Source organism: Botryllus schlosseri, chromosome 12 (genome assembly GCF_051294905.1).
Source record: "Botryllus schlosseri isolate E-star chromosome 12, Bs_hap1, whole genome shotgun sequence".
Taxonomy (NCBI): domain Eukaryota; kingdom Metazoa; phylum Chordata; class Ascidiacea; order Stolidobranchia; family Styelidae; genus Botryllus; species Botryllus schlosseri.
This window is the reverse complement of record NC_137247.1, coordinates 7,229,593-7,241,975: the sequence shown is the minus strand read 5'-3', so window position 1 is coordinate 7,241,975 and position 12,383 is coordinate 7,229,593. Positions and strand designations below refer to the sequence as shown.

The 12,383-nt window shown below is 39.6% G+C and overlaps 1 protein-coding gene across 6 annotated transcripts in view; it reads left to right on the top strand.

Annotated features, from left to right (window-relative positions):
• The window catches only part of LOC145451797 (baculoviral IAP repeat-containing protein 7-like), a 186,829-nt gene that overhangs the window by 169,926 nt on the left and 4,520 nt on the right, over positions 1-12,383 (top strand). For 4 of the 6 annotated variants that reach the window (XR_013919045.1, XM_080330032.1, XM_080330035.1 and 1 more), the window contains 3 exons: positions 586-771; positions 11,577-11,869; positions 11,957-12,056. Coding sequence is in view for 5 of the 6 variants with exons in the window: in XM_080330032.1 (XP_080186158.1) it covers positions 586-771; positions 11,577-11,869; positions 11,957-12,056 (579 nt within the window). In the remaining variant the exon portion in view is untranslated. The remainder of the gene's footprint in view (positions 1-585; positions 772-11,576; positions 11,870-11,956; positions 12,057-12,383) is intronic. The other 2 variants (XM_080330033.1, XM_080330034.1) reach the window with 2 other exon arrangements.

Sequence of the window (12,383 nt, the reverse complement as noted above, 5' to 3'; positions counted from 1 at the left end):
TCCGGAATCACCGTAACTGAATACATATCTTCGAAAATTGCACTATTTCCATCTAGTAGCATCAGTCACATTTTACTTAAATCGCGAAGATTCACCTTGCAGATTCAGAAGTAGCCACATTCGGTCGCCCACTAAAGTATGCGCTGTCTCGTCCAAAACTACAAAGCCCATTCCCGTTCTTCATTTACTACTTCCGCTTGAATTATTTTCGACGTACCTCGGAAATTGCTTCTTTTACATGTAGTTGAGTTGAAATTTTTGGCGCTGCATCTACTACTTGAGTACCAATGGCGACTTTATTAACCCCTCAATAAACAGCTCGTTGCCAACTATGTAAATCCTCCTGCCATAGCCTGTTATTGAATATTATTGAAATAGTGAATGAAGAAGCCATGTTGTTTTCATCTTATGTTTTCACGTGTCACCCTTTCCATTATGAGGTTTTGATATCCTTCGCATTCAATACGATATCGTAATATCATTCTGATCGCGATTGGGAATATTTGCTGTGTCCGTATAGTAACATTTGGCGGGTCCGAAATGATGATGAGATGTGTATTTTACTATCGTCGCCTTCTATTTCAGAAGTACCTTCGAGAAGTGGCCGTCCTATCCCGCTCCCTACTTGGTAAGTGAATTAGCGAGACAGGGGTTCTTCTATCTCGGTAACCTGGATAGGACGCAGTGCTTTTCCTGCTCTGGCGTTCTTCGCAACTGGGCGCCCACGGACGACGTATCAGAACAACACAAAAAGCATTACGGTAATTGCAGGTAAGTTTTGATCAGGTCGACCCACGGTATTGGAGGCGATATTTAGATATACACCTTCTATCGGATGTGTACAGTCCGGGACAAATGTAATATCAAAACACATGCAGAATCATGCGAAATGTTGATAATTATCTACAACACTGCAGACATCGGGTGATTACCAGAGGTGGTCAGTAACGAAGTACTTCTACTTTTTCGAAGTACCCAAGTAGTTTTCCTCTACTTCTGGAACTTACTCAAGTAGATCTGATTTCGCTACTTCTACTTCTACTTCGCAATATTATGTGACCTACTTACTTACTTTTCGCTATTTTCAGTTTCTCAAGTAGAAGTAGTTTAATCCCCCAATAATAGGGGTAGCCTGAGAAATTTCGGGGCTGTTTCACGAAGTACCGACATTTAATTTTCATAAAAGTCAAATAAAGCCCGGAACTTTCGTTGCGCTTCGCGCACAGTAGTTATGGAATGACCAACATGTTTTCACGAAAGTATCGGTGAGTATAATTTGGGTAGCGGGTTGCGTGGTTCCGTTCCCACCACATTGTCGTCCATGTGAAATAGTTTATCACAGTATATATGGCCCATCATGTGGGAATCTGATTTTTCGCACTCTAGAATTTACTTATCATATCGCAATCTAGCAGTCCATGGCGTGTCCTAATCTGGAAAAGTGGACTCTGACTTTGTTAGCTTTAGACCTGTTTTAGCATACCACCTTTGAAACTTTCTGAACTAAAGACATGCAATACATTTTCCGCTTTTAGAAGTAGTATTTATATTTCACTCTCGATTCCCAGTATCATACTTTGAATTCTATTTATAGTCAGTTCTTTTGTCTGGAGAACATTCATGTTGAAGGATACAAGCAAGTGTATCGTAATGCCTTTCATTTCCGGAAATAAAACTACACAATATGGCATTTTTTACGATACAGCATACTTTTTACCGGCGTTTACTAACCGCGTAAAGTGTTTACACCGTATTTGATACATATTTTCTGTATTGCTCTTCGACTAAACTACGGCATTTAAAATATGGGGGAGGGTGCCATATCATTACACTTTCTAAAACTGGCTGTTCGAGTAAACAGTGGATTAGTATCGCATTTCCTTATCAATACTACCGTTTTCATCCCATAAGGCAGACGAATGCTTATGCTGTCGAAAATTGGGTATCTCCGGGTATGCATCAATACGAATTAAGCTCTCTGCACCTTTCGCATAGCTCAATTTGCAGCTTTTAACAATCCATGCTTACGAATCACGATCTTTTTCACAACTACTTGAGTTGATTTAAAGTCGGTGAATTCTACTTCTACTATAAGTAGTTTTGGGTTGCTTATGGAAGAAGTACTTCTACTCGTACTTGAGTAGATGTTTTTCACCCCGACTTTTACTTCTACTTGAGTAGCTTTCTTGACTACTTTGACCACCTCTGGTGATTACTCCATCAATGTAATCGATGGCGATTACGATTAATTCTGAATGACGCGATTACGATTGCGATTACTGCAAAATATCGAAGTAGTCGATTACGATTACGACTGCAATGGAAAAGTAATAATGATTACACACGAATACAATCATTTTGACACTTAAACCATGAGCCTTCAACAGATATTGGAAGACAATATAACGATTGCGATGAAAAGGCCTCATGAGAGAACAAGTTTCTTTTAGGTTTGACGTCATTTCATGCTACGTAACAATACATGCACAGTACATCTCGTTTCCAACGATTTCATTGTAGCTGCCGCTCAGTGGCTACAACCCACGCTGACATGGTGTATTAGTTAAGGAATGAATTCTGTCAATAATAATGTTACTTGCATATATGGCGACTGGCCTCTGTATACTGCTGGGCTCATTTGGCAAGGACATGATTATTCGGCGCTTTGACATATCAATAGCGAAGATTTCGGTGACCTTACGTCCATCAGTTTGTGGATTTTATGCAAATATTCTACTCTATGGTCATATAGAAAGATCTAGTAGAATGCCGCGGACCCCTGGCTACGCAAATTAGTCGTATCTGATATTTTAGTCCTCAACATCGCAAATTTCGCGGTCAGGCTAATCGAGCCTTGGTTGGCCTTGCAATTTCACAATAAATTACCTAATTACTAATTTAGGGAATTACCTTGCGGGCCACTCAAAATTTTCTCGCAGGCCATCTGACCCGCGGGCCACTGGTTGGCCGCTCCTTATCTATATCATAAATAGATGACGTTTAATGCTTCGATGTGCAACTTTTCATATTTTGTTTGACGTGTACAATATTCCAAATCTTTGTCCGGTGTAAAGTATACATTGCACATACTCCTTGCCAAACAGGAATGTTTGAGCTCCGATTAACTATATATTAGCATTTTGAAACATCAACAATTACGTTATAATTGGAAACTATAGGCAGAGTGCTAGTGATGATTATCCTCCTGCGAAGTAGTGGTGTATGGTTACTCTGTTGTGTATTGACAACCGGACATACGGCATGCCGGTGGCTCTTGAAATCATACTACTACATCGAATATAGATTTCAGTGATTCCTAATCTTTATTACCTCTTGGGGACATTTTCGCTAATTTGCATTCGGGAACCCCAAATTTTCGCTGAACTATAAAAACATAAACATGTCACGATTCTCATCTCTAACAAGTCATAGTATCATGCGGTCAAGCAGTGCATCACCGGTCATCGTCCCATCCGTTCAAGCGGTGTCATAAGATAGACTAGAAGTTGGCCGTGCTACAAGCAGGCGGAAATGGACCCAAAATAAATAAAAAATCGTAAATGACCATGGTATTCGACAAACACCATAAATACAACAAACAACCTGTCGTTAGGATGAGCAAAAAAATCTTGTGAAAACTTTCCATGAATATATCAACGATAAATATTGGCATTTTCTATATGAATGACTTAATTTAATAATTTCCACACCAAAAATCGCGGAAATGCATGCAATTGTTCAACTAAAAGCGCTACATCAGGGAGGCACAGTCGGTCGAGTCTCACCTGTGAGAGCGCAATTCATCATAAACAGCTTAAATTCTATAATTACTGGAACTAATCGCTATTGTCACTCTGATTAAAGAAATCTAAATATTTAAAATGTCAGATCACCAGAATCCTCTTAAAATCGTCAAGTAGTGTGAAATGCGGCTTGGTAACGTACATTGACTGCGTAGAGCAAGAATCGGTAACCTACGGCCCGGATCCGGCGCGCCAAGCGAAATCGTCCGGCCCGCGACCTAATAATTAGTTATCACAAGAATACGGCCCGCCGCTTCATAATGAGTTTCAATCTGCAGTACAGCACTGCATGAAAAAATGCGGCATTGCTACGATATAATAGTAGCCTACATCGTATTAGTCTATTGTTACGCCATAAAACGAATAAGGTGGTTAAGTAGGAGATGGAGATAGACTAGACTGGATCAGTGCTTATCAATCGGGTATATCTCGCAACCGAAGGTTTTCCATACTTTTTAAAGGGTTTACCACTCTAATGGGGTGTGGCAATAAAGGTGTCCTTTCTTTGCTTCAAAAACGCTTGGAACATCACAGACGCAATGACGGAATCTCAAACTGTTCAATTATAAATAACTAGCATCCGTATGTTAGTTAGCCTATCTATAGTTTAATTTTCCAGAAGGCATTGTGTGCCAAGACAACAAACCTGAATAGTGTTTTGGCCACAATGGTGAAAACTGCTAATATGATTTTCGTCTCATTAACTGAATCAGTTACGCCAGATATTATTAGAAGCAGAGAATCAATATGGCGATGTCATGTAGGCCTATAGCTGTCATGTTCGCGCATTAAGTCGAGCAGCTATGCTTACACGAGTGTATGAACTGAAAAATGAAGTAGCAACTGTCCTCCAAACCACAAATATCGCCGACTCATAATCTTGTAATCGAAAATGGGTATCTCATCTTGCTTTCCTGGTACAATTAACGTCACATCTAAACAAATTGAATTTGCAACTTCAGGGGGAAAACAACTAAATACATGAGATGTTGGGGTGCATTCAAAACAAATCTGTGACTCTGGAAATGTCAACAGTACAAAGAAAATTATGCTCACTTTCCTATACTGCAGGAGAGAAAACCTGTAGTACCAACACTACATTTGTAACTGTGATACGAAATTTACTACTGAATATTCACCCGCTTTTCCGACATTCCTTCTCTAAAAAATGAATTCTGACTATTCAGTACTCCGTTTAATGTGGACGCCAATACCATTGCCTGAAAATTTCAAATGGGCCTTTCTGAAATGCGATGCAGTTGAATTGAATGACAAATTTCATACAAAGAGCATATCGCTGCATGACTTTGACAATGAGTACGTTCTTGAAATTGGTCTTTATCCCAGCTTTACCAACAATAATGTAAAAGAAATTGCATCGATTTTTGGAAGCACGTACGCATGTGAACAATAGTTTTGAACAATGAAATTCACGAAGAGCAAGCTAAGATCACGTATTTCGGACGTCCATTTTGAATAGGGTCTGATTCTTGTTTCGTCTGACTGTTACCAGAAGTTGAAAACCTTTCACAAAGCAAGCTGCGTCAATTGTCACATTTATTCTGTGTTGTTGAAGTGTAAATACATGTGTCTTCTGATTGGTATGATTGAGATTGCAGCAATGTAGGATAATATACCGAAGTGAGCGTAAAATATAGTACTAAGAAAAATTCCGGCCCGCCAAAAAGTTGTACACCCGTAATTTGGCCCGCGACTAGCAAAAGGTTTCCGACCCCTGGCGTAGAGAATCAAGATCCAGGTGAGACACAGATTAGTTGCTGCTAGTTGTATAAGCAGAACGACCCCGCAGCCTTGTTATATATGCACCCAAATCGCGAGTATAAGTGTTAAGAAAAGTTCTCGGGATTCAGTTTCTAGTCGCGCGTTGCGTGGAAATTTTTTCAGCCTCTTTAATGTATTTCTTCGAAAATAGTTCCATATATTTAGTGTCAGATATTTATCCATTCTCAGCCCACGTGATCAGATTAACCGGTAGAGATGATGGAGGGGTGTCATCAAAAAGTTTGGGCACACTTCCGCATATTGTATAGTAAAAAATCATAAATCGCCCAAACGTACCCGGAACATCTTCATTCGTTGGAATTTTTTCATGAGGCGCATCAGATCATATTACTCTGCGGTTCACATAGCAAGAACACTATTATATTTAAAACGAAAATCCAAGTCGCTGAATCGAGCTAAGCGTGAAGAAATTTTTTAATTTGAATTGAAATCTCCCAAACCTTTGGGAACCAATTCGTTAATTCAATATTGACGACCGCCGACACACGCTATAGTTTAAATATGTGTGGACGGCCGCATGATTATAGTTTTTCGGCTCTATGCGCTATACGTCCGCTGGTTGGCTATACCAACGGCCCAACCGAAATCAACTACGATGACTTTAAAATGATGTAATCGTCGTAATCGATTACGATTACTAATCACGATTTCCCCATGTAAACCCTGTGCTGCGATAATTTTGAGGTTACTGAAGTCTTGGCGGTTCTTTGTGTACTTTTTGATGTTGAGTCCAAAACTGTTCTCTGTTTTCTTCCATCAGGCCTGGTTTTACGGCAAATTACATTTGAAATTTTCAAAAACTTCAGCTTTCAGCGTCTTACGATTGAGATTCGTGAGGTGATTTAGCAATTGAATTAAGTTTTGAAGAGGAGTTAAGAAAATATTTCAATTGTGACGAAGACTATGATGTACTCTCAAGATGATTGAGGATTATTATCAGCTTTGGGTAATCAACAGTTCGACAGAATGGTGATTTTCTTGGACTCGTCTGTAAAAAGTTTGAAGGCAGTATTACTACACAATGGTAATGAAATTGGTGCTGTTGCTGGTGGACTGAAGCTCACTGAATGCTATGAAGACATGAAAATCATTTTGAAATGTCTTCAACACAAATTAAAAATAAGTCGTAACTTAAAAAAGATTTCGATACTTCCGGTTTCACGAAACATCTATGTCTTTGTGTCTTTGGGACTCGAGGGTTGATGATCACCACCACACACAAACTAGCTGGCCAACCAGAACAAGTTTTGCACCCGGTTTTGAAATGTCAAATCTGCTTACATAGTTGATCCGCAGAATATTCCTTTGCCACCTCTCCACATTAAATTTGGTCTCATGAAAAGCTACACCAAGGCAATTGATAGAGACGGGCCAACCTTCAAATTCCTAAAAATGAAATTTCCCCGTATCCCTGAAGCGGAGCTACGACCAGGAGTCTTTGATAGGCCACATATACGTGAGCTGATCAAGGACGAAGTTTTTGTTGCACATATGAGTGTAGTAGAAAAAAGCGCATGGACCGCTTTTAGAGTAGTAAACTTCCTTAGAAAGCATAGAAGCATTGATTACTAAGTACAGTTTAAAGAGCTGTTTGAAACCTTTAAATCCCGTGGAGCCCGGACGTCTGTGAAAATGCACTTTCTGAGTTCACATTTGGTTTACTTTCCTGACGTGACTACAGCGAATAACAGGGGAGAGATTTCTCCAAGACCTTCGCGAGATGAAGGATACTTGGAAGTAAACATGCTTGAAGATTGCTGTTGGTGCTTAGAGAGATCGGGGCCTACGATAAATAAGTTATCGTAGGCTTCGGAAAGATCTTTCGAATTCTACACATAGAATAAAATCTTTGAAGCGATACTTTTGGTCATAATGTCATTGTATTTATCGCCGGAATATTTCATCATGTACCGCACAACGCTTTCTGTGTAAAGCTATTTGGAACACTGCGTTTTTATTTCACACATTGATGTTGGCAAGTATTTCGCATTTTAAATACACTTGTGATGCTAAGTGTTTACGTGTCTTTATAGTGTAACCTATTACCTTAAACCGTTAAGTTGAGCGCCGTTGAACATAATTATGTGTTAGGGTCTTCATGGTTAGTTGTAAGTGCCAATAGGAAGCTTTCTCGGTAAGTTGTAAGTGCTGTTATTGACTGCGTCATTATATTTTTGCAGTATTGGCATTGGCATATTAGTAAATGGCTGCCATTACAAAACCCTCGCATTCAAATAAATATACCATCTTGTGAAAATTGACAACATGCCTGACCAATTAAGCTATCCCAGAAATTAATTTCTTTTCGCACAATAATGACGAAAGCTAGCATAATAAAATATGTGATAAGAAAAAACTTGACTTGATTGAAAGAAACTGGTTGCATTTTTGAATTCAGCGCAAAAATATTGATTCAGAAACTGTTAAAACATCTTTGACCTGTGCAAAATCATTTTAAAAATCAAGCATGAAATGGCCGTGATATTTAGAACGCATATAGAAAATATGTCAGAAATAGTATTAGGATGGTACGGCAAAACTGGATTACAAGTTCTTGTCGAAGCGTGGAGTTGCTGGAAAAGCTACTACAATGAACCTTGGTGTCTGAGATTTGTAAACACAACTGATTAGAATCGCAGTACCGGCTCCCGACTCGGACTATTTTACAAACAAGCTATTCACGATAAAATAGGATTAGTTCCACGATTGAAGCTCTGAATATATAATGATTATTGTAGTCGTACTGATATCATTGATGGACTATTTACACATAATATTCGCAACCGCACATCAACATATGGAACTGGGTAATGATAGAAAACCACTTAATAGCTTCGCTTGCCCTCTTATAATAAAAACATTAGCTCTTGAAAGGTTATTTAAATTAGAAAAGATCAATTTGTTACAACTAGAGCTTGAAAAATTGATAGAGTTGACTTTCGGTTGTATAAAAGTTTCTGAGTTGACCACGAAAAGTAATGAAAAAAATCCTACAGCTATACAAGTTATTGCACCCAGTTATTTTGTATCCTGTTATTATGTTTTCGAAGCAAGACCTGTCGACGAGCTTTTTGTCACACAATATTTTGATGTAAGATTGCGTATTATGAGTAGCGCAGGGCAGATTGCTCAGTAAATGTCCAGGTACATCGAACATTAATAAGTTCTAGAAACGGACTTATAATCTGATACGTCTCTGACGCTGGATTCTTGAGTGAGTCATGACTCTGATGAATCATGCGTCGCCAGAAAAACCGCACAAAAGTGAAGTAAGTAGAAGGAATGTCGTCGCTGTTTTCGTTGCAATGTAATAAAACGCCATTAAACACAACTGAACTGCAAGAAAGTGGGTTGGCATGCATGTAGGCCATGTAGGGTTACCATATTTTGGAAATCTGAATAGACGGCACTTTTTGAAAAGTTTCAGACTTGCAATAGTGGAGGGAAATCCTGTGGTCGGTTGACTAATAAAAAAATAAAGGTCAGAGTGTTACTTCAGTGCTGATTTACTGTATCCCAGTCGGATTTTCCCTATATTTAACCAAAATTCTCAGAAAAGAGGACATTTGGGCGTCCTCCGAGGACATTTTTAAAAAAGTCAAAAAAGAGGACTAATCCTCTGAAAGAGGACGTATGGTAACCCTACATGCATGGTTTTGAGTGAACATGTAGTAAAATGTTGCATGCGCCGTACTCATCAAAAATGACCCATGTGTCCCATGCAGCCGACTACTGCCATCCTATCACAACTGGGAATCCAGATTCCAACCTCCCCAATCCGATCAAGAAGCACTGCGGATTCGGGTCCTTATACCACACTGATGAGCCTGTCCGTATTACAAATTCCATACGTGCTTTACGTCGTGCTTAGAAAGCGGATGTGCACAGACGGGAAAGATGCCTCCAGTGCACCCAAGGCAACAATATTTTCGCGGATGGTATTCAACAACAAAAAAAGCGCGATCAGTATTTCTTGAACATGTGCGAGACCTGGTTATTAGTTCTTGAAAGGGGTGCGAACCACTACTGTGAATGATAGTGTGACTATTGACAGTGAAAAGTACATATATAGTAGGCAACAAAATAATTGTTGTGAAGAACCCGGGTTCCGGGTGATGAAAAATGTCCACAAAACCCAGATATAGAGTTCAGGATCACCATAGGGGTGCGAACACTAGGTATAGATGAAGTTGCCATGAATCCTACATATCAAAATATTATTGGATCGTATCTGTTATGAAACTCTGACGTTATGATTATGGAAAATTATAATGCATGCAGTTGTAATTGAATCTATGAAATATGTCTTAAATTCACAACTTCCAGAATGATAAAGTGAAAATTTTATACTGCGATACTTTGATACCTAATCCACGTATAAGCGGTGTCTTAAAAACCTAGACATGGGCCTTACTACATGTCGACAGTCACGGAATCAAAATAAGGAATAACGGGCTGGTATAAATGGCCGTTGTTGTCGAAAAGCACTATTCATACCGCAAACAACAACAATAATAATAACCATAATCATAACAATAACAACAACAACAACAACAAAAACATTAACAGCAACTGCCAGAAATGAATCAATCACTTTACAAGAAATACAGTAGTGCAGGGGTGATCAAACTTTTGAGCTCGCGGGCCGCATTCAACATCTAAATCCATTCGCGGGCCGCACTATATAAAATTGGGATTATAAACCAAAAAGCAATATTGGTATTTGATAATATAGTGAGGACATGGAAATAATATATGTGCTTATTTAAAACAAACCAAACATTGCTTTGATGATATCGTACTTGCGTCAGAAACATAGTGGCTAGATTTCATAGGCTGGTCGACCTCAATAACCAATTTGTCAAAACTATAGAGATGAAAGTCGGTTGTCCCGATTCTTAGAACAGGATTGAAATTTAAATCTGTGAGCATCGATTTGTTCATAGATTTACTAATTCCACTTTTAGTTTAGTTCCAGGACACACAATGCTGACAGCATCTTAACCATGTTAGCTTCAAACACGCTTCTACTATGTGTAGATAAAATATAAGTACCCCAATTCTACGCATACCGAGAACGAATCTACCTAAGACACGCGCGAATCTTTTTTTATAAGCACATCACTGAAATAATTAAAACTGGAGTGGCCAATCTGAAATCCCACTCGTGATCCGAGTTATGTCAATCTCGTTTAGGATTTCTGCGATGTTTAGCAGTTGAAACCTTTCAAACTGCGTGGGCCTTGAGATCGGGCTGTCGCGCCAGAAATTAAACATAAAAATTAACACAGGAAGTATTTACCTTAGAACAGTGGTTCTCAAACTTTTTAAGACACGCCCCCCCCCCATATGATGGTGAAACATTTCGCCCCCCCCCCCCCTTATCGTCATATCACAAAATGCAACCAGGATGCTAGCAAACCTAACGGAGAGTTTGATGGCATGGAAGGTTACGACTGTGGATGAGAGATTTTTATATATGAAATTCAGACTAAATACAGATTAATAATCATGATGTGGATTACAATCGCGCCGAGCGCGAAAAATGTTTTCAGGTGAGCTCAGCTTCGCGCCCCTTCAGATGCCTTCACATCCGAAGGGGGGCGCCGGGGCCTACGATATAAAAATAAATATAATATAAAATAAATATAAAATAAATATAAAATAAAATATAAATATAAAATATAAAATATAAATATCGTAGGCCCCGGGGGCGCGCACCCCAGTTTGAGAACCACTGTCTTAAAATTATCATGGGTAAATATACTTAGAAAAAGTTTAATTAAGTCCCTGCATTAATTCGATTTTTAATATGCATTTATCAATATTTAAGAAAAAGCTTCTTTAGACTCTCGCAGGCCGCACACACCGGGCCGCATGCGGCCAGCGGCGGTAGTTTGCCCACCCCTGCAGTAGTGTCATCACTTATCTTACGCCAATAAAAGGCTACACTGAGAACTTACGTTTTAGATTTGCTCGTGGAGAATATTCGGGAAACGTACCGATGGACGACTTCGAGCGTGAGCGACTGGATGATCTACATCGACAAAGGATTGCAAGTCTCACAATCAACCGCGGAGAGCCTCCCGATCCACCCCCGGAAGAACAGATGCGTTTGGCGGAAAGATTTCCATGTCTGCATCCGATGAATCCGCACATGAAGTCGCTGGAGCAAAGAATAGCAACATTCGACAGACGCTGGCCCAAGCAAAGAATCAGAGCTCCGATTGAACAGATGGCAAAAGCGGGACTCTTTTTCCTAGGTACGTCCGTGATGACTGCGGATTTCGCAATTTTGATGACTTTCATATTTCATTTCGCAACATACAATAATGGTTTATGTGAATTAGGGGAATCAGATAAAACAAAATGCTTCCATTGCAATGGAGGCCTTCAAAATTGGGACCGCGACGACGAGCCGTGGACAGAACATGCCAAGTGGTTTCCGGGGTGAGTCGTTCGGATTGGGTGCGTTTCCAAATGATGCGAATGACTGTAGCCGTTAATTGATGCACCACTGGTTTCCGTATTGAATGTGATGTGATTTACGTTCTACCTGGATCCACGTGCTGGAGGACTACGTACAATGTACGCAGCGCTTCCCGGCTATCCAGTCCCGTCGATTTTGTTGACGTGTGCATCCTGGCACCAGTCCGTTTGGATGACGACCTGAACAATTCCACGAAGGAAAAGAATTCAGTTTATTCACCGTGATTTGTTCAGACCAATTTTATCAGCTACCAACTTGATTCGTCCAACTCGAAAATTGTCAGTCTA